This window comes from Notothenia rossii, assembly GCF_949606895.1.
Source record: "Notothenia rossii genome assembly, chromosome: 9".
Taxonomy (NCBI): Eukaryota; Metazoa; Chordata; class Actinopteri; order Perciformes; family Nototheniidae; genus Notothenia; species Notothenia rossii.
In genome coordinates, this window is record NC_136907.1 from 70,857,768 (window position 1) to 70,881,767 (window position 24,000).

The 24,000-nt window shown below is 39.0% G+C and overlaps 1 protein-coding gene across 1 annotated transcript in view; it reads left to right on the plus strand.

Moving 5' to 3' along the window:
- Positions 1–4,177: 4,177 nt before the first annotated feature.
- LOC307020631 (collagen alpha-1(XI) chain-like) overlaps positions 4,178–24,000 on the plus strand; it is an 82,746-nt gene continuing 62,923 nt past the window's right edge. Inside the window, exons 1-4 of the mRNA XM_079652139.1 lie at positions 4,178–4,576; positions 10,360–10,524; positions 12,940–13,153; positions 14,416–14,578. Of these exons, the coding sequence (XP_079508265.1) occupies positions 4,462–4,576; positions 10,360–10,524; positions 12,940–13,153; positions 14,416–14,578 (657 nt within the window). The 5' untranslated portion in view covers positions 4,178–4,461. The remainder of the gene's footprint in view (positions 4,577–10,359; positions 10,525–12,939; positions 13,154–14,415; positions 14,579–24,000) is intronic.

The window sequence follows — 24,000 nt, forward strand, 5'->3', positions numbered from 1 at the left end:
TTTTCTGCTTTGTCTTCTCTTTCTCTCATCTATTGCAATATTTTCCTGTCTCTTTAAGACCCTATTGTTTTTCTTGATTTGAGACCCAAAGTCGTCTAAATTGGGTTATTTGACATCCTAAATTCCCCCAACCAATGGCAACATGACTAAGCGATGGATTTTGCGTAGCTGTGTTTGTGTCCCAACTATCAGTTTTTACTGCTGACGGCTGCAGACAGGCTCAGGGAGACTTTGGACCGTGAAATACGAGATGCATGGGGCATGTTTAGATTATCACAGACCCCTCCACTTAACTCTCCATAACACTCAGTTAACTGCTGAAAGGAAAGGCATTCATCACACACTTGACAAGAAACATAAAAATAGGACGGCCTCTCTTCATCTTTGTCAATCCTCTGGTGCACTAGGAGGATGATTGCTTTGATATCTGATCTCTACTTCTGTAAATGTAACTTTGTACTACTTTCAAGAAATTGCCTTTTACCATGCAATTTTGTTCTTGTCAATTGTCATATATATTATTCTATGACTTAAATTTAGTTTATGTTTATTTATTCGCAACACTCGTTTGTGGTTTAAGCTTCTGTGTACAGCGTTTGTTTTCTCTTTAGGTGTTCATAACACCAAAACCCAGTGCAGTTTCTCTCAATCATTGTGCAATTCTGTTTTTTTTTTTGCTATACTAGGAGCAAAGCTTGAGTGATGACAGCTTTTGTCGGTCATGCAAAGTACCTCTTTTGTCCTGGCTCAATTATCTTAACAACTGTTGCACACTGTACGAAGATAGGCATAACATTTGAAATGGGTAATCAGTATCCTCAGATGATGATTACCGGTAACACCTCACTTGGGGACTTTCGGATGCTTCCTATTTGCCACCGCAAGGTTAACATTTAAGTTTTTGTGAAATATCTTAACAACTATTTATTGCCATGAAATTAAGTACACATATTCATGGCTAAGGTTGAATTGCAATAACTTTTTCTGACTTTTCTTCATGCATCATCAGATATAACTTTAAATCTACTTTGGTTGATTTGCAAATACTCACACTGTAACGCAGCGTCCACACGACGGCGTGCGTTGAAGCTTGCCGGCGGGCGTCTCTGAAACTCGACCAACAACCAATCGCATGAATCTCCCGCCCCGGACACACAAGCACGCGGTTTGATTGGCTAGAGTTTGTACTGGCATATGATTTGATTGGCTGACGCTTCCGTCGAAGCTTCAAAAGTTGAACATTGCTCAAGTTTTGAAGCGAGCAACGCGAAGCGACGCTCCCACAATGCAGTTCGGCAAAGCTTAACGTCACCCCATTCAAAGTGAATGGGCATGACATTACATGTTACTTGTTAGACGCTTTATCCAAAGCGACTTACATACTCAATACTGTGGACAATCCCCACAGGAGCAATTTGGGCTGAAGTGTCTTGCCCAGGGACACAACGACATGCTGACTGCAGTGGGGTTTGAACCTGTAACCCCCTGATCCCAACACCAAGGCTCTATCCACTGCGCCACACGCCTCCGGGCAGAAGCATTGAAGCTTCAACGCACGCCGCCGTGTGGACGGGCCGTAAGCGTTTACAAGTTTTGGACGTCAAAAACAGTATACACTGAGACTTGTATTGTAAAATGCATTTCTAATTGTGTGATCATGAAAGTATGCCTAATGTAAATCTGCATTATGATTTATTGGTGTTCATTTCTCTTCTGTGCACCAAGTGAATGTGTGAAGCAGCAAGATGTGTCTCAATATAAAATAAGGTGGTGCATTTCAAATTGAAAGCAAACCTTCCCACATTTTAGCAAACCCCTACTAGGTGAGGCAGTCTGGGTACCACATGCACTTATAATAAGCATGCCCAGACAAACATACATTCCACTCGGTGGTTATGCGGTCTGCAGTGTCTAGTATGCATCCCTCTCCACCCCCAAGCCACACGCGGCCTTTTAGCTTTTATAATTCATAGTAACGAGCAGCTCTTGAGGTTCCATCTACTTTAGATCTGGAAGAGAACATTTAACATCAGTAGGCTGTATTGAAACTTTGTTCTCTGTGCAGCTGGTTTGGCATATTGATGAAGGGAACCATCATATAGCTAGTGACAGGGGTTTAAATGCATGCTGGTCATTAAGGTTAGGTAACTTCAAGGGCATGAATCTCCATGTGCACATCCTAGGGCTGTTAACTACCATGTGGTGAAATGGAAGGGAAATTGTCATCAATTAGTTGTTCTAAGTATTATGAGGAGATGCTTCTGTGCATTTAGTTACATGTTTCCTGGAGAGTATCGTGGTTTTAAGCATCACAAATCAAAAATAAATGTACAGACAGTAAGACAGAAAATGTGTCTGTCGTGCATTGGAGGGAACTTTTATTTTAAAACTCCTGAACCCCAGCGACTGTAAATCTGCAGAGAGGTGTGCCAGTCTACACATTTTTGGAACGCAGACAGAAGCATTTTATTCTGAAACTTGAAAGCACTCAGATTAAAAGCTACCTCCAATGGGATAACACAGCCAGTGGGCAGCATTTTCAAGATATTTCTGTTTTTATAGCTGCTCTGGGCTGAACCATAGGGAGTAGACACTTATTATAGAATAATTATACAATGTCATGTTGGTACACATTGGCAGTGAATGCATCAGTTATAATCACAAGGTTCCCAACTACAAAGAGGGCAGCTCCAAAGTCAAGTCTTCCTGAAAATTGTAGACTATCGCAGGAGACAAGAATCTATAAGGAGCCGCTGGACGCTTGTCACTACATTTTGACGGCTGTCCAAGTCCTGGTCGAAAGGAAATCTGAAGACTTTAGTTTGGTTGTTCAGATGTGCTCTGCCAACACAAAAGGGATTGTCAAATTACACCAAACATTTTGGGCCAGAGTCCCAGCGAGCGACATGAACATGACCTTCTCTGCCAAAGAAAACCAAATGTGAAAAAAAAAGACTTTTCCTGCTGATCAAGAACAAGGTCAATGATCAGGTCCTAAATGATTCAAATAGTTCAGACAGTCCAACATTTGAAAATCTGCCCAATGTTATCCAACCTAACTTTTTGAAAAGGGACACTGTTCTGCGCATATTTCCTCCAAACCATTTAGGTGATTGGTTCTGTAGGCTTTGTTTGTATTTATCATACGTTTTATCCACGCTATGTTGAAGTTATTTGTCTTCCTTTGTCCAGTTGAGCTACACAGTGGCCAACAGTAGAAAACTGTGGTTTTACAAAGTTGCAACCAGATGTGTTTGAATATACAAATGCTCTGCAAATTTCCGTGGCTAAATAATTGTTTTTAAAAAACCACTAATCAAAGTCAAACTTACACGCACATCAGCGCCTGAGCTTTATATTCGAAGGAAGTCCAGACATCTACTCATTAATCAGCCTTTTTTTAATTACTTAATCCCTATTTTTCATTGTCCAATCTATTAGTATTTAACTCAACACCTGCAGTGATTAATGTTTTCCTAAATATCTCCTAATGTTGTTCTAATGTCTGCCTCATGATAAAACATGTAAACACATTTTCCGAAATGTGGTACGTGTTTGTGTCACTGGCTGCCACCGCACTTTTAAACCTGTCTCTCATCTGTTCACAAGAAAAAACCAAATCAAGGGGAGGACTGCATACCACCTGTGCTTCCATTATTTGTTCCAGCCATCTTTAACCATTAATTATTGTCAGACCTCAGGTGCCCTGTTGTCCAAAAAAAAGTCTAAGAGCTCCTCGGGGGAACTCCTAGTGTCTGGAACCCATTTAATTCTGGCTATTTGGGCTTTTATTTTAGCCATCGGCACGTGTAGATGCTATTCTTCAGATTATTTCGGGAAACCTTTAGAATAATAGCTCCACCCCACCACTTAATTTGCTTTTAGTGTGTGGCATTTAGTTTAATACCTCTTTCTGCTCTATGCCTTTTATTCTTATAAGCTTATTGTTTTAACAGAAAGTTGAAGCTGGTAAATTGCTTTGTTGTCATATTTAGCTTGAAATCTTAGTAAAAGTTTGTAAAAGATATCTTGTAGGATTTGGGAGACCTCACTGTGTCCTGTAATTAGTTTGCAGTGGGATGTGCAGATGCTCCGCTTGATGCTGTTGCTCAGGGGGCGGATCCCTAGACAACTTTCCTGACTGGTGATTTGATGAACGGAGGATTTTCCAGTGTCAGTATCTCGCTGTCGGTTCAGGTTCAGCGTTGCGGCTTTTGTCCAGCCTCCTGACGGTGTGCAGCTCAGGGAACCGAGTGCCTTGCGCTTTTTTCATGAAAGCCCTTCACCATCAGTCTGAGATCTGGACTTAAGGGGGAGCGGATCTTAAGGGCCCCGTCTGGCTGTGATTTTTTTACTTTCACACATGGCGCTCTAGTATAAGCACACTACACTTGTGGATTGTGGAAGGGACCGAGTTTTGTCAAAAGTCGCCCTTTTTCTGTACGGCCGCGGGCGCTAATCATGGAGATGCATATGTGCACCACCAGGTGGAAAACGAAAAAATGGCTATGGGATTCAACGCTAATCGCTGCGGTCACGTTAACTTTCCTTCTGCAAGCTGCCGGTGTCAGAGCAGGTAAGAAGCTGCATGTTACCCCACGTCACGGTCACTGTGCCAACACCAGGGCATCCCGAGATTTAAGAGCCTCCTATAGGCTGGCGGACAGCCCATAGGTGACAGTGGGTTAAGCAGCGACCAGCCATCAACTTTAATTAAGTAGCCTACACTGCCAATCGATGGTCTGTAAAGTCACCATTACTCTGTTTATACACCTTTCAGATGCTCAGTAGACCTGCCTGCCCACTGTATCATACAAAACTGATCACACTTTCTTATTTGTGTTTTTTTATTTTTATTCAAGGCATGATGCCTGCATTTACTTGTTTTTTTAAAGTTTATTTCTAAGTGACACCAAACTGAGCCTATACAGTATATGACTGCACCTGCATCAGATTATCCAGTAACTTTTAAAGGGGTCACCACAGTTGTGTCTGTAAGCTTGTTGATGACTTTGAAGTTACCACCTCAAAAACGTACCTTCAACTTTTACTATATGTGCTACATACAGTAGTTGCAATGTGTTAAGGGTAACGTTGTGATTGTTTGCAACTTAAGGTTTATTCTTGGCACAAACAGAAGAGATGCTGCTCCTTCCCTCTGAGTGTTGAAGTAGCAAAGTCTGCCATCCAGGTGTGGTCAGTGGGGAGAGGCTCATAGTTTTTTTCATCTTGACACACAGTCTTGTGGTCTGTGTAAAAAGTGTGCAAGATGGGTCTTATGACCACTTATTTTTCAATTATGCTGAATAATTATTGAAGATAATGTGATCACAGAAAAAAAAGCAGTATTATTGGAACCCCTTGAGGTTTGACACTTGACTTTTACACAGGTCCACATTTAGTGCATTAAGCTATCTACAACATATCAGCAAAGTAAGAGCTTAACAATTCAATCAAATTCACAAAAGGCTTAAAATTGAAATATGTTTTTATGTTATTTTGCTGTCAATAGAGTTTGCTGTGGCACAGTGTAACTTTATAGATGTAGGTTTTGTGATAAATATTCAAAAAAATTATACAAGAGACTGGGCACGACACTGTGGAATTCTGGGAGTGAAATTCATATTCTCTCCTGAAGGATCACCATCTTTCCACATTATCTGGGCTCCCACTAAGTCCAAAAAGGGGCGTCGGTGGAAAAAAGAAAAAAAAACTGGAGTATTGTCTTTGCTTTAAAAACACATATGTTGGTCACATTAACTTCTTCTTTTATGTTTTTTCTTTGTTTGTGACGTCTGAGAGACATCCATACTGTACTGTGGATTTAACTGTAATACACTGTTGTGTGTCAAAGTTGTGTGACTTTTTGGATGCATGTGGCTTTTTAATATTTGTGGTTTTGACATCAGATGACGCAACCTTTCACAAATAATGCCTTCCTTTATCATAGCAATGACACTGACATGTATTAAGTCATATAAAAAGGACATCTTTAGAATACCTATGATACTTAATGAAATCATTCGGCATAGGGCAAATTTGATAGAACGCCCCAAAAATGAAAATATAAGAAAAAAAGCAAATACCACATTGGCATGCATTGCCCATTGCCCATCGCCCATCTCCCTTCACTCTGACTGATACTTAGACTAACCATAATTGCATGACTTGCTAGCAAACATTTACAGACTTTCCAATGTACTTTAATTGCTGCCTTTTTCTGCCAACTTTCAGTAGAAGCCAGTGTCACAAAAAAGCCTGAAAAGGCATCCCATGATGTCTGCGCACGACCGCAGAGACATTAAGTCAGAAACTGTATGGCTCTGTTGAGTTATGAGATTCAGGGGCCTTGACATTTTGACTATATAGCTGAAAATGGTATTTAAATGTGTTCAAGTTTTCTGGTGCAATTGCTTTAATGATTTTAACAGTTCCCTCCTGTCACTACATGCTTTACTGCCTCAGGGGAAATCACACTTCTTTGTCATGTTAGTAGCTTGTTAACATGGCAGATAGTATATCACAAGTCCCCGACAGCAGGCAGGAAGATGTGTCATTAAAAATCAGAGACTGACGATTACATTTCAGACTGTGGCCAGTTTGAAGCTGCTTTGGTACCTTGAGCACGAGACAACTGTCCTCTCTCTCTTGTGGTTTTTCCTCCTTATCATTAGAATATCGGTTATTCCTTTTTAAGTGTGGAAGAAGAAGGGGAATCTTTCTTTTCAAGGATGCGTTGAGGGTATAGAATGCTGGCTCCTACGAGACACAAGAGAGTTTAAGAACCATGCTTATTCATTTGGGTTCTCTAATGGTTTTGAGATATTAACGGTTTTTCAGGGCTTCTGTGAAGAGATGGTTGTGGAAGAGTGGGGCTGAAGAGTCGGGGGTGCGGGTGTGGGGGGGTTCCTGGCCAATTCAGCACATCTGGAATATATGAGGCCTTGAGGTATGCAGTAATGCAGAGAGAGGCATTCTGGAACTCACAAAGAGACCTTTAGTCCAAGCTTTCTTTCTCTTTTTTTTCAAGAACCAGTAGCTCTGTACTTGGGACAATATTCAGAAGAGCCACAGAGTATTTTCATTTTTATGAGGCATTCGGTGTGAGGTTTTATACTTGGCGTTTGGTACCCCACATTTGTACTTTATTCTGTGTGTGTTGAAATCCAAAGTCAGTCTGGTAGAGTCTTAAGAACAAAACAAACCCTGTGTCTGTTAAATTGCTTATTATGACAATGTCAATCCTAAAGCCTTTGTAAATCCACCTCTCTCCCAGTTCATAAAGTTGGTTAAAAGAGAAGAGAAAACACCCAACAGTTCTGCTTGCTTGATGCTTATACTCTTCACATTTTAAATTCATGAATTGTGTAATCTGGACCCATATCAGCATACTCCAGTCCCTATTACTTTTAAGAGCAGATCTGCATAACTCCAAATATGATAAAACTCGAGACACATCTCTGAGCATATGCTGGAATCAGGCGAGTTTGATTCATCACTCAAGCTATTATTTTTCTGGTCACAGGAGAAGTAGCTACAGGGATGGGGCCTTCTCCGTTTAGTCTCATGTATGTTTTAGTTGGGGGGGGTATAGGGAGTGGTGCCAGTAACATAATGGATTCAGCATGTGGACTTAAAGCTCCACCCATCAGACCCCCTCCTGGTCACTGAAAGTGAAAAGGAACTGCATAATCAGCACTTCCTGGCTTCACGTGCCACATGACTTACACAAATAGAAAACGTAAACAGGCGTATACTATTATAATTACATGCCTTTGACTTTCAATTTAGATTGATGTTGAAATGTATAGTGGCTGGCACTGAAGGAGAAGGATGGAAAAAGCACTAACAGCTTAGGGTCGACATTTTACGTGAAAATATAACATATGGTTCTTCAATTGATGGGGAGAAAAGGGCTATAACACTATTCCTTGACATTATGATCCTTTCTCTCCACCAGTGTATGCTTTTTTTGGGCTCTTGACTTGACCAAACTTCATTAGGGAGTATTGAGGAGATTTCCTGCATTGGGAATTTCAAGAACGTTTTCTTTCTGATCCCTTTAAATTATTTTCCCACAATGCCTTTAAGCCAGTATCAAACACATGCATCTCAGATTTTCTCAAGGACGGGAGACTTAACATTGAGCCTGTTATCTGCCGTTCTTTAAAGGCCTTATCTTCCCACTGAGAATGTAAGCTGACCATTCAGACGTTGTTTCTAATTGCTGGGGATTTTGAAGAGGACACATCCTGCCTCTTGACTCACTGATAAGACACATTATTAACATGCTGGTTTTTACTGCTGTGGTTTCTGCAGTTCCACACATATCATTTAATACTTGGGTTACACTAAGTTTGGTTTGGAGTGGAAATGTAACAGTTGGTTATGCTATTCTCTACTTTGGACCTCTACATTAGTTTGCTGCCAGTTTAATCAAAATTGTAATCGGAACAATACATTCTTCAGTATTGATGTGTAATCTAGTCTTTGTTTAAATGTCAGTATATAGTAACCATACAACAGCACAGAGATGGTATTGCATGTGGTTAGTCTCATTAAATTACAAGGCAGCAAATGTTCCAAGAGCTATGGTCAGAAAGGGTTTGATCTTTTTTTTTTTTAGACAATGCCAGCATATTATTATTATAACACCAACTTTAATTAAGCGACCCCTCACCAACATTGATATGAAGTTGTAAATCATCACATTCATTCACGACTGCTAAATTAAAGCGAGACTGTTACCTTTCACACCCTTTCTCATTTCACTTTTGCTGCAAAAGCCTTACTTGGTCTCTTCTGAACAAGGCCTACTAATGGCTACTGTAAGCTAATTTTAGCAAACATTAAAGAGATACTTGTCTGTCACAGTCTAGTTTTTTTTAGCTGTTAAATGTCCCCCTGAGTATTAATATTGGTCAGATCATCAACAAAAAACCAACATTTAAGTGATGTCTTTCAACACCACTTTCAGAATATGGAAATAAAAAACTACTTTTTGTTGGTTGTTAATAAACATATTACTTCCAATATTTGCATGGAGACCCATGGCAATGTTGCAATATTGTTTGTGTATGTGTATTTTATAATGAATGCTTAACTTTAATTAACTATGCCAAATATAGACAGGTAGTAACTTAATGCAGGATCATCACTATCAAATTGAGGAATATAAAAACAAGAATATCCTTTTTTATACAATTAATTAACAAACTCGTCTTTCTGCATTTCTTTAGGCAGATGTGTTAAATCATAAATATAGTTTAGCTGTACGTCAACACCCCTGTTTACACTAGCCTTACAACCTAACGTATAAGGTTTTGTTAATTCCCAATTATCACATTGTAACTGTGCCATGGGGAATGGGAGAGATAGGAGTTTAAGAGATCAACAAAACATTACAGAGTGAGAGTGTTAAGTGTTAGACAATTACTGAAGATAGAGTGAATAACAAATAGTGTTTATTACTGCAAAGAACAGCAGTCAGACACTGAGCACCAGGTCCATTGATAGAAAAGAGTTTAGTAGTTTTAAGAAGCTTGTAAAGCTGCCCCCCTCTGCGTTCTCCTTATCCAGAAAGACCCTGTGATCAGCAGCCATGAGTTTTATTATCCCATAGATGCTGTGCATTTTGGCTGTGGGGGTAATAGTGGAGCTGAGGAGGGGGCCGCTTATGTTTACTGAATGGTTACCAACATTTTTACTGGTCCTCTGACAAGGTAGCTCATAAATGAACAATTGGTCTTACTGACAGTTTGGCCAAGAAGCAAGGGGGGTAATTGGTGTAAATGTTGACTTATCATCAAAATGCCAGGACCCATTAGGTTTTCTGTTAACTGCTGAAATATGCTTACAGTGCACTGTAAAAGTACATGCAGCTTTTACGACATGTACACTCATGCATTATAGTATATGTGTATTCAATTAATGAGTTCAAGTTATATTGTTGTTGCATGACGCAGCTAAGGTTCCTTTAGTAGTCATATTATTGTTCTTTCTTTTGCACATATGATGTAATGTGTCTGTTTCCAGCAGACTGAGAATTTACTTATCAAATGTTCAAGCCTATTTATGATTAGGAAAGTCACTTACCAATTTATGCAGATGCACATTAATGCACCATCAGCAATCTTCTTTTTGTCTTGCATTTTCACAAAAACCTATCTATTAATACATACAAACTTTTTTTCAGGTAGGACTAAAGTTACGAGTGACCCACTCAAATAGGGAAACCTAAGCTAGCCCTTTGAACAGATGCATTCCCAAAATAGCTTATTTCTCTTCAAATGTTATGAAATGCTTGCTGTCCAAGTATCTGTGGGTAATGTTAACATTTTTTATTATTTCTCTCCTCAGCTGAACCAGTAGATGTCCTGAAGGCTCTAGACTTCCAGAGCTCTCCTGAAGGAGTACGGAAAACACCAGGCTTCTGCACGGCCCGGAGAGGATCCAAACCAGACGTTGCTTACAGAGTGGGAAAACAGGCTCAGATCAGTGCTCCAACCAAACAGCTCTTCCCAGGTAACCTCCCTCCTAACCTCCTACGGATCACAGGCCTTTACTCTGAAGCTGAACTAGGCAGCTTTTCCCAATCTGTTCATCTGAAACAGAGCATTTGAACCAATTTCTTTGATAGTTGGGTATACTTTTGCATAAAACCTTACAAAAGCAACGTTTACACTGCAACACTTGCACAATATCATTTTAAAAAGAACAATGCAACTTTACTAAGTCTGCAGCCATGATCGTTCCTTTCCAATGCTTTACTTTTGCACAGCAGTGCTCTAAGCTAAATGCTCATGTCTGCATGCTAATATGCTCAAGATGAAGATGCTAATGTTAAGCAGGTATAATGTTCACCATCTTAGTTTAGCATTTTAGCATGCTATCCTTCGCCTATTAGCAATGAACAAAACTAAATACAGTACAACTGATGGGAATATTATGAATTATAGAAATGTCGAATTGTTGAGATGTTTCTGTCTCGAAGTGGAAGTGCTGGACAGAATAACGGATAATGACAGATTTTGCCATCCCTGAAGCTAGAAATGTTATGCCCACACAAACAAATGGATTAAAATTAAACAAATGCTTATGTTTACTGTCATGAACCACTTAATGACAAAATAGAAACATCTTAAAGATATTACAATTCCACATTAAATTGCAACAAATCAGGGAGTGACTGACTGCAATGAAACCCATAACGACTAACACCTGTTTTCTAAATGGCACTACAGGCTTTCAGAAATTATTATCTAGAAGATGTTGAATACCCATAGGGATGATAATCACTCAGCATATGGTGTATGTCATGTAAACATATGATTCAAGTAGACACCAGATTTTTGTTGTTTGATATTTTGGGAAAACCCACAATTTATTACATCAAATCAATGAGAGGAATATTTCTTTTGATGTCTTGTGGACTGATCCTGTCAATAAACTATCTGTCCTCAAGTTTGATTGCTGGCAGACTGCAGTATGCTTTGTTTGGATAATGTATTGCAATCTTGCAGGGATTTCATGCCAAGGGACTCAAAGTCTGCTGCTCGGCTGTTTTTGTGTGAAATAAAGCCATATTTATTTTATTTGGAAGGAGTCCAATCGGAGAAACACAAAAGCTATGAAACTGTGTAACCATTTGGTGTGCTACTTTCTTACACTCATTGCTTCTCATTAGCTAATCTGAAAATGTTATAATGAACTGCAGGGGATAACACCTCTGTCATTACTAATGACTTTAAAAAACGAATGAGCCGGTGACAGATGCATTTGTCGATTTCCAAACTTGCCAGATGCCTTTTTTAAGCTGAAATATGAAATATGCTGCTTTTAAACATACAATACAATGTTTTATAATGTAAAAGGTAAAGGTCACCAGAGGCCTGTTTTTTATTACTGGGCCAAGGTATAGGAGGAGTCCCAAACTGCTCACTTACTCAGCAAAAAAAGTATATAGAATATTATTTTATTAGTGTATTGCTGTTGAGAAAAAATTGTTTCCAGTGTATGCAGTATGTTTTTTCAGTGTGGCTTGGTGTCATAGAATAAAAACCAAACAGTGTGAGGTATTATAACTTTATTTCTATGATTTTTGGAAAAAACTGCCCGCACACCAACACTCAGTAACAGAATTTCAAAAACTATAATTAAGCTTGAGAGGTGCAGCGTTGGAGGTGTGAAAATGTCCTCAGTCAGAATAATTGGACTTTCATTTGATTAGGATTAGTTATTTTGTCATTGAACCCAGCTATTATGGATTCAAAAATATGACATTTGTTTGAGTGTTAACTGCCCTTGTAAAATTATTGTGGCTACATCACCAACATTAAGTCCTTTCAGGGGATGCCAGGGACTCGTTTAACTTCCTTAATAAACACTGCTCCAGGTTCAGTTGTCTAGACATTTGGGTTTAATGTGAGGAGAGAACACTAATAGACTTGCCATTATTCAATTCAGTCATTACAATACAATTGCCCTTGTACCGACATCAGAGAAGGATAGATTAGTAAATGAATGGAAATAAGGTGAAATGGAGACTGCATTATATTCCTTAAAGCTTAATCTTCACGGTACACTGTAATAGAGTGTAAATGTCTTCTTATTGTATCTCAACAAGAATGTGCCTTTAGCCCTTAATGTCAAACTATTTCTTAGAGCTAGTAAGTAGGTAGGCAGTCAGTAAACCTTCTCCGCAACATCCTCTGAAATGGAGTAAACAGTCCTGAGCTAAGTTCCAAGAGCTATTTATTTAGATTTGATTAAGAATGCTGTGGTTATACTGGGATGTTTCCATATGTGTAGTTGTATGAATCTGAAGCCGAGCAATGCTGTAAAACCCTCTGACAAAAATGTGCAGTTACCCAGATTTTGTAATTAAATATATTTTACTTACATACCAAACTAAATGCCTGCTGATTGTTTAACCTTCAGGAGGAGTTTTCCCAGAAGATTTCTCCATCCTGTTTACCATCAAGCCCAAGGCTGGCCTCCAGTCCTTCTTGCTGTCGGTGTACAACCAGCAAGGCATCCAGCAGCTGGGCGTGGAGGTGGGCCGTGCGCCAGTCTTCCTCTACGAGGACCAGAATGGCAAGCCTGCCCCAGAGGAGTACCCACTGTTCCGCTCCATCAACCTGGCTGACGGGAAGTAAGTGACTGGTTGCTCTTTTAAGAGGGCTTGAACATGTTGGGTCGGATGCGGGTTGTAGATTTGTGCGTCCCCCTGGATCTTTGCTTGCATTTTCAGGGTAAATGTAAATCTCAATACCTCTGTGAAGATTGTTTGATTGGCTCAAGAGCTAAACAGCACCTTTTAGATGCCCAACTTGAGCACTTTATACACATTTAAAGAAATAATTTAATGCTAAACAAAACCAATATGCTCCACAGATTTTCTCAATCACTCAGAGCATCATTAACTCTCCTAGCTTGCTTAACAGCTCTGAAGATTTATTATCATCTTATGTTTGTTCAGTCATTAAAGCCATATGGAACAAGTCAGACAGTAATGGCAAATAAATTGCTCACAGTCTTTTGTTTTCCAGATTAGTTGCAGTGGTTGTATACTGATATGCAGTAATGGGCAGGATCCTCATAAATTGCATGGCTGCCCAATGACTCTAAAACAAATCATTTTTAGAAGTTGCGATCAATCATTGCTAGCAGACATGATCCCATGCAGCGCTGTTTGTCTTCTATAGATTTTATGAATAATAAAACATCAGAATAATAACTTCTATATACAATATGTAGCCTTCAGTAGTATTTCCAAAGCTGTCTTGTGAACTAACACATTAAAAAACAATGACATCTGAGATATTGGTGTGACTTTTAAATTCTTTGGGTTTGCTCACACTTTTCCTTATTCTCTTCGACATGAGACATACATCAAATGTATTTATTTTCCTACATACTTAAAAGTGTGGAACCAAAGGACATTTAAAAAAGAGGATTCCTACATTTAGCAAATTACACTTACTTGCTTATCTCTGCAAAAAACAACAGGCTACCAGCAACCATGAGTTCACTATTGAAGCAGTTGGTAGATATCCTTTTATAGTCATTCAAATAGTACTGGAGGTTACTAAAGGTTATTTTCTGTAACTGCTTTTTTGATTAACAACTGTTTTATTGTTAAACAAGACAAACAAATCTGAATTCTTTAACTTTAGAGGCGCAATATTTTTAGCTGCTTCCAGTCTCAACATTAGGCTAGGCTAAGCTAATCAGCTGCAGGATGTAGTTGTGTATATTGTGATGATCTTATCTTTGAACTCTCATTAAGAACAATTTATCAAAATGCCACTTTTCTTCCTAACATAGACTGTAGCAGTTTTCTTGAAAGGACAGGAAGTGCCAGAGCGTTGTGTTTATATTGCTAACCCCCCACTTTGCTCCCCTGCTGCACAGATGGCATCGCGTAGCCATCAGCGTGGAGAAGAAGAGTGTCACCATCATTGTGGACTGTAAGAAGAAGCTGACCAGGCCCCTCGGCAGAAGCGACAAGGCCGTCATCAACACAGAAGGCATTACTGTCTTTGGAACCAGAATCCTGGATGAGGAAGTCTTTGAAGTAAGGCAGCCATTTTGAATCGCTATCCACCTTGATTAAGCTAGCTGTGTTGTGATTAGGGTGTTAATTGGTTCAAAGGAGTGGTTTAACATTATTTGATGTGTTTTTATTTGCTTTTGGTCAAGAGTTACTTAAGAAGAAGGATGACACTTTCATTTTTGTGCTGTTATTATTAAGTTGGAGCCAAAGACTAGAAGTTACAGAGCAAGACATTTACATAACGTATCACTTTAAAATGTACGTTTCTGTTCAGATTGTAGATGCCACGTCATATTTGAAATGTGGTGGTAGGGATATTTTTTTAATTATTACAAAGCGCTAAACCAGTGCAGTCTTCATGCTAACCCAAGCTAGGCAACTTTTAGCTCCAGCTAAATAAAATAATGCCCAGATATGAGAGTGCTCGCTGGCTTCTCAAACTACTAGAGTCTGTTAAGGCACATGATTTCAATGCCATGGTCACATTATAGTTATTATAATCTTCAATAGTTAATTTGACTACAATAGGACTTGTTTTCTGGGAAAGATACAACTAAATTCACCTCTGATCCTGATATCTGATATCAAGATGTCTCCATCATCTCCACAGAAGAGTTTTTCCCTAATGTAATGCAGATTTTGACAGTAAACTGAATTGATTGTGTTTTCAGGGAAACCCTACCTACTATGCCAGTGATTTCTCCATTGTGGTCAAGCATGAATGAATGGATGTAATGGAAAGCATATTCTGAATCCGACACTCAATGAATCTCATTTACCATTGAGAAAATAGACTATTTTATTGTCCTCTTTAGTCCAAGCACTTAAAAACCAGACATATATTTGTCTTTCATTTACTTGTGCATAAAGTGAATGGTACATTTCATTGGCCAGAACAACAATACTGGCATTTATACTCTGCCAGTATGGGTAGAATCTGTGGAAAATGTTGTTCGAAGTGCTTTTTCTTGCTCTCAACATTGGTTTGGATTTGTTTGAGTATAGATATATTAAAAGGAAAACTGAGGTCTAATAGACTTGTGTTAAATATTGGACATTGTGTTATTGGAGATTCGGGAATTTTGCCACCATTTTTAGAGATGATTTTATATTATAACCTCAATAACTGTGAATCAATGTACAATAACCGAGGTGGCAACTATGAAATGGAGGTCCTAGCTGCCAGGTTTAGCACAGGTAGCTATGAGCTGAGTGGATACTGTTAGCTCAATTCTATTTCCGAAAACAATAGCCTCTCTTTGATGTGTGCATGTGGAATGCTTGCTAAGTAGAACAGCCTGCACAATGTTTGCCTCCAGGTCAGAGATGAAGTTCCACCGGGAGCTTCATGAAAATGTCAACCCACCCTTCTTCAGTGATAGGTTTTTGGCAAGAAGATCACATTGCAAGAAATAGAAGTGAAACATATAGACACGTCAACACAATTTACAAAGTACAAAAGGCACAACCATAGTGAATTCATTTTATAACATTACCAACAGTAAATAACATAAGTGTGAAAGCCACAGTGATTGGGGTTGGAAATGTAATTAAAGTAATTGAGAGAGTTAAAGTAGCTAAGCACTTAGCTTTTTCTATTTTAAATGCTGATTTAGGGTCAACCATTTAGCTCTTGTGAGTGGTCTTTGTTAGAACATATATTACGCTAATGGTTCTTGAAGTGCAGAGTAATTTCTTTTGTTCACTTTTTTTCAAACCTGGGGGAATAAAAAGCAGTTTTCCTTTGTTCCAAGGTTTTTTAGCATGATCCAAGGTGGTTTATATTGGTGTATCACACAAAGGCATTGTTGAAACAGCCTAGCAATACATTCAGCAATCACAAACTGTAATTATTTCCACTTCAGGTTTGATAACCTTTGATTTGTTTTAAACTGGCTTCTTAAAGACACACTGGATTGCTAATTGCAAATAAATCATACTTGCCATAAAGGTACTTTCTATTCATTTCATTAGATAAAAAACGGTACAATATGTATGGTAGATGTAAGCCATGTGTTTGGGTCCGACCTGTTGCCTATCGGATTATACTTTGGCATTCATTCTTCAGCTGTTGTATTCTACAATCAGTAAACCTTGGAGGCTATGGAAACTTGGATCATGGTGGCTGCAATATCTACTGTAGATAAATACAATGGAAAAACATTTTAAACATCCCCGCAATCAGGTGACTGAGTCCAGTTCTTCCAAGGTCTTGTATATAATGTATTTATGTTTAACATGTGCTATTGATCTTCTTATATATCTGTCAGTAAAAGGAACAATGAACCTATTGTCCGTAATTTCAAAGACATTTAAAAAAAGGGTATCACTTATATAGTCCCAGGATAGGTCCCAATTATGTAGTTAATCCCCGACCTTCCTATGACATATTTTAAACTAACCATTATATTTTCTGTGGCTATAGTGATGCCCAGAGGATACATCCTATATGATGGTCCTCTGATGTGCATTATGCGTAAGGCAAAGATGGAAGTCGATATCTTACATAATACCCTTCCCTAACCCTGACCATCTCAAACCCATTCATGTTATATATAAATTACTATTTATAAACATTAGTATTTCATGACCTATACCTACATTTACCTTAGAAAATGGATCCAACAACAAAAGGCAAACATTTTCTACAGTTTTTCTTTGTCCAATCCTTTTTATAATTCATGATTTAGAGAATGCATTGACAGAATAGATTAAGAATTGTGGCTGTTCAGTATACCAAGCTTCCCATCTTTGGAGCCATTCTGCACTTTAATTACTGAGGTTTGCTTTGAGCTTTCTCACTAAAACTGCTGTGAGCACATGGCTACCTTACTGCAGTAGATTGCATAAGCAGGTGTCAAAGTTGGAAGCACAGGGGAGAGCAAAGGCTGGGGGAAAATATGATCAGTGTGCGAGTGTGCTTAGAATTGGCTCCGATTGCACAGCTGTTTAAAAGATACGCTCAATGACCAGACCTCCAAATGCCTTTTTCCCCTTTCTACTGCTTTTTTTCTTTTAAATAAAAGCCACACGATATTTCAATCATTCCTCATTTTTATGCAAATCCATTCCTCAGACTTTAAGGGATAGGGTGGGATTGTAGTTTTTGCCCGTATGACAGAGTGTGTGCTTTCTCTTTGTTATTTCAGATGTGCATATAAAGGAGTCTGTGTCTGTGAGGAGGCGAAGATAGTTTGTTTATGTGTCTGTCATTACTGCGTAGTAGATTGTTCCAAAATACTGTCCCTCAAGCAGGACAGTCTTTGGCAGAGGAATCTAACAAGGCTCTGATGGGCTCAGCCTGAAAGTGAATCATTGTTTATGGTTGAGTTGGCAGAAAGAGAAACAGTCTGCCTCAGTCAATTTTTCTCCCTCCAGTAACAAAATGTTTTTCGTAGAGTGTTATAGGAATATAGTAATTACTTCATAGATGTGTGAGTGTTGCTGTTAATTAGTTTTGATACTTTTATCTTTGTTTAACATAGCACAGGTGAGGACTACTGTAGGACAGTATAGGGAAAATATAAAGATACAAATAAAAAAAAAGGACAGGTACATTTCATAATGCATATTAAAGAGGCCAGGACAGTAAATAAGACATTGGCCGTTTCTCAATGTCGAGTATACCTGCTGCAGAGCCACTTTTTCAAGTATACTACGCCATCGAGTGGCGCCGAATGCAGGGCATTTAAACAGTCCTTCTGCGCCACTCGATGGCGTAGTATACTTGAAATAGTGGCTCTGCAGCAGGTTTACTCGAGATTGAGAAACGGCCAGAGTTAAGATCCTACAGTAGATGTTAAGGAAGAATCCCATTTTTTAACCAATATTTATCTCCGAAGAATAATTCAGACTCAGATTTTGATATTTTCAACAAGCATTTATACGAAGAAACGGAAGATTGAAAGTATATTTGTCAAAGTGAACCTGTATCTGACCTCCTTGTCCCTTAACCCCCTCTCAGGGGTCCCAGAACAGCCAAGAGGTAATGCACTCAAGGTGCTTCTTAAATGCTTTGGCTGATGGAAAAGAGAACAGCCAGGTAAAGGAGACTGAGAGAGAAAGAAGTAAAGAAAGGGCAGACAGACAAATAGTTCAACCGTTTTGTGAGCTATTGGCAGAAGAAATATTTTAATATTCGAAGGGTGCAAGACATTTGTATGCCTCCGGTGCTGTAAAAGAAACGTTATCCTTGTGCTGACCACAAAGGCTTCATTTCGTAAACACTGTGAGGAATCGGGATTGTTTTCCTCTTTCTGCTTCCTGCCTAATTGTTCCCCTTGTGCTGTTTTGAAATTCCATCTGTTTATTTTTTCTTACAGAAATGTGTGCTCCCTTCCCATCATTTTGAAAAGGAGGTATTTTGATGATAAAAGTAAGAAAATACAGGAAAAAAAAGATGGCTACCAAAGATACTGCAAGAAAAAGACATTTAAGCAATAGCCTGTTGATTTGGGCAGCTGCATTTCGCTTGGCTTCGAATCCAGCCACATCTGGAGGCTGATGGTTCAGTGTGACAGCGGGTTACAGTGATTTGATAGAGTTTAAGGTTTTTACAGCAAAGTCTGTTGATCATCCTGAGGTGGGACATTACTTTTATAAAAAAGGATGTAAATATACACCTTAAGTCATCTTATCAGCTCAAGTTGCAGTGGTAAGGACATTCATTTTCTTCCTTCATTCATCAGGGTGTCCGCGGGGTCTTAAAAAGTATTAAAAGTTGATAAATCAATTTAGCGAAAATGAAGGCTATTAAAAAGTATTAAACGGCATTTTCCAAGGTATTACATTTTGTAGCTTGTTTTCAATAAGTATATAAATTGTCCAAAGAGGTTGTATTCTACAGTCTGCCTGAATGTAATCATTGCGTAGGTGTGTAGTATGATTCTGTGTAGTTTATTTATGGCATCCCGTTGGATTTGACGTCATCTGAACAGGACATCGCACGCTCACTGACTGATAGCGCACGAAGGTCCGTTTACGCCGGTTGTTAAACAACATCGTTATGGGGAAATGCAAGTTTGCGTCCAATTGGTTGGAAGATAAGGAGGAAGGACAATCAATACTGTATATAGTCAATGTGAGGTAAAGTGTGTCGCCAAGGTAACCGGTTAGAACTCAAAGTGGCGATGAGGTCTTAAAATATAGAAATGTCCCGATCCGATCACGTGATCGGGGATCGGAGCTGATCACGTGATTTTCAAAAGATCGGAATCGGGAGAAAAAAATCGGGGATCGGGATTTTTTTTTTTTTTTTAAATACCTTTTTTATTTTTTATATTCAATATTACAAAACAAAAATGACCATGTTCAAGTCTTAAAGTCATCCTGAGGCCTTAGTTTTGGTTTCAAATTACAGAACATCATGTATGTGTTGCTTCTTTGGGGCTTGTTTTCATAGACCTGGTTATTTCTCTCAAATCTGGCAACAGAGTGGGCAGGGCGCAGTGTCTAATTGTAGCAGTAAGCTAACAAGTACTGATAAGCTTTATTTTGTTTTGATCCAATGCTGCACAACTGAGCTGATCCAATGCTGCTGTGAAAAAAAGAAGCTATATCCATGTTGGATAGAATATCCAATTTAAATTAAAAAAATAACCTTAAGGGACAACTTGAATGCTTTTTTTTTTTTTTTTCTCTCTCTCTTAATGCATTGCATAAAGATCGGATCGGGAAAGATCGGTATCGGCAAATTGTCAAAATCAAATGATCGGAATCGGATCGAGAGCAAAAAAAGGTGATGGGGACATCCCTATTAAAATGTATGGGAAGGGTCTTAAAAAAGGTCTTAAAAGGAATTACATTTGACTTCAGGATTCCTGCATATACCCTGTTCATGTCGACACATCTTTAAAGCCAGATCAAATTCTGGTGCCATGTAAGGATGCTGTCTTTTTAAATAGTCTGTAAAGTAATAAATAATCACGTGTAAACTTTGGGATCATTGCACCCTTTTTTCACAGATTGTGCCTCTAGGCATTTGTGTTTTATAAGGTCATCCTGCAGATGCTTTGGGCATATTTCCAAATGTGTGTTCCTGGTGCATTAATAACCCCCAGCTGCTCCCTGTAGGCAGGGACCTGCTGCACCTGGCCACAGACAGCCACAGTTCAACCAGCTAATTACGTACTTACATGTTGTTTTGAAGGATTTCGAGGAAACTACCTCTCATTATGTAGTAATATGGAGAAGGAAAGTGGGATTACCTTTTGTTTAGCGATTAATAAGCACTTTCTGAATTATGGTTTTTATCTATAAAATCTCAGATGAAGGTCCTAGTTTAATTTCCCAGAGCTCAAGATGGTGTCTTTCAATGCCTGTAAGGTTTATTGTTGGAACAATTCAAAAGTCGAAGATATAATATAATGTACCGCTATATACAATAGAAGAGACAATTATACAGTTGCATATTACTTTTATTCATTTTGAAGATTTGTGAATGTATCTACTTATTGTAATCAATTCTATGTCCACAGATTTTTTCTGATTTGGATGTGTGTGTTTTTTTGGTACAAGCACAGATACAGTATGGGAATTTCTTCAGGGAACTGCAGATTTGTCCCCACAGATTTACGGTTGCTGCATTTTATAAGCCTTCCAGGGAGCACTTCGTCACAGAGTTGAGTCATACATGGCTGAAAGAACATGTGTAGAAACGATGGTTAAAGTATGCGCATGTATGGTTTTCTGGTCTTGCCTACCGCAGCCAAAGTAGCCGCATTGTATTGCAATTTGAGAAAACGATCTGCCTGTAAGGCTCAATCCAGGGCAACATATCTTTAGATTTTGGTGGTGGCTGGGGGAGGGAGCTGGACTATGCATTTAGGTCTAGAAAGTGACACCCTAAAGTTAAAAACATTTCTCAATCAGGTCTGGTATCAATTGTGTGGAGACAAAAACAAACTACTTCTTTGTTTGTGCCTTCATATTAGTCCAACAAAATGTAGATGGGAAAACCATGTGCCTCCTGTCATCAGTCTGAGCTATCTGCATCTAATCAAAGTGGTGTTTCTCTGTTTGAGGTCAGCCATGTGCTTTATGCTCAGGGATGAGGTAATGTGTGCTCACAATCAGATGTCTACAACTTCTGTGATCACAATCCACACACACCTCTGAGTGGCATTCGGAGTCTCATATTTGTCGTTCTTTTAAGAATACAATGCCAAGGCCAAATTGCATGGTCTGCTGAGGGCTTTAATACTGCCCACTATTAAGGAGATATCCATCAGCCAGTTGTTTTCCTCAAGTGACTTCTCCAGTGGGGGTGTACTCTTCACAGCCAAGGTCACCAAGCCCAGAGCGGTGTCTGTTTGCTGTTTTACATTTCGTAGCTCAAAATCCGATGTGAAAAGCTTGAGGAAGAAACAGTGGTGCGTTTGTTTTCAACACAAATAAACCCAAACATAGTCTGCTGGTTGCACACACAGGGAAGGGTTTAGTGATGATTCAAGTCTTGTCTCTTTGATCAGTCAGTCTCATCATTTTTTCTTTTATGTACTTACTTATGTCAACCCTCCGTTGAATGGTTGTTGTTACAGTGAAGGTTAACATGTGTTTAGGGGCGTTGTATTTACACCCACGTGCACATTATAGGCAGACCCATTAATTGGTCGATTGTAGTGTAGCCTAGATGGGTGATTAATCCCATTGTGAGTGTGCCAGCTCTGAGCAGAGCCAATGCATTGCTTTAGATCATTCCTGACATTCTGAGGGGGGAATCTCAGCAGACGCCAGAGAGATGTGCAAGTGAATCCAGACAGTAACATCAACAAAAGTACCAAGATGAAGACGAAGGAGACACAGAGGGTAAAAGTAGAGAGGGGGAATGAATCACTCACTCACTGATCTTATGAATGGGCCAAAGTGTGTGTGGTCTCTTTACAAGTCCTGTTGTTTTTTGCCAGATCCACATATTTGTTTTTTTTGCCGTAGTAAATGCAGTTTAGTCTGTGTAACTTTTACTTTCCCACTAAATATATAAAGTTACAAGCGCCTCACATATGAAGACTGGGGAAGACAGATAAAGATCTCGCCAAATGCAATTTGTCTTTTTAAAACGTTTCTGGCTTTGACTCTTGATCCATTGATGTTAAATTTGAGGAACATGCAGTGGCTGAATGAGTGTTGGAGATTAATTGGAGACCTTCTTATTTGTCATTGTAGTTATAGATGTAGCAGGAGGTTAAACAATGTACAGGGTGAACTCTTGTGGGCACGGTTTTTCCCCCCTGTTTTTTCACTGAGCTTTAGTTCAATAAGCACTAAACTTCAATAAGCACTAAATCTCTCCTTTGCAGAAACGCCCTGCTCCACATTCACACCTGGAATCTGCCCCGGGCAACCTCAGTTTAATCCATTGGCCACAGATGGGCATTAATCCTGAAGTCTGGGAATCAAACTGACGAACCATTGGTTCCACATGTTTGATTGAGGACTGCTGCTCATTGTTATTTTATTGAAGGTGGTTGTGGGTGATCAGGAAATGAACAGAACGTATTTACTTGTTTTAATTATTCTACATTTTTACAATTTAAAACTTTACTTTTTGCAATGAATCTGGAGAACTGTAAACCTGACATTTTAATAGTTTTTATTTTCTCTTTTTTAATGAAATGTGAGTTATAAATGACTCCCAAGGCCCTGTAGACATCTCCACCCCTAATAACTCACACAGACTGGGGGATGGTAATGGATATACAGGTTATATTGGGACATGCATACAAAACATATGTATGGTTTTTCTCATGGTATGGTTAAAAAAACAAGTGGGGGATAACCAAGTGTTGCTAAACGGGTAACAGGTAATTAAAGAAGGTGAACTGAGTAGACATGCGTTAATCATTGTGTAAAATTGAACTTTCTGGTTGTTATTTGGGTTGTTCAATAACCTGTTGAAATGTATGATGGGGACACCGGGCTGGGGTTAATGTGTTCCAGGGATCCATGCTTTTACAGATGTCGCCTCCTGTCATTTAATGTACAGTATGTGCTTCCTCTTTAGGGGCCACTCTAACAGTGCCTTCTTTCTCTTTAAAACTACACTTAGGTTCTCTTGCTTATTTCTTTCTTCATGTTGTTACTTACACCAGGTGGAGTTTTTTTTATTTCACCTGAGTTACCCATAGGGTTGATGGGTATAGATAACATTTCTCACATCAGATCCATAGAAAGTCCAGGTTTAGAAATTCCATAGTAGACGATCATGGAAAAAAAGTATTTGGCTGATGGAAGGGTTGTGAGCAAGGATCTAATTTCCTTTTCCAAAAGATCATGAAAAACAGACGGCCTCAGATAAGTACAGACCTTGGTTATTTATCTGCTGTGTAAGGGGACTGGCTGACACTGACGGCTGAGTGGGGGTCTGAACAATGGTCCTTTTGGAAAGTCTCCCCTGAAGCCTTAATTTATTCCATAATGTTACATGTAATGAATAGTCAAGAGAC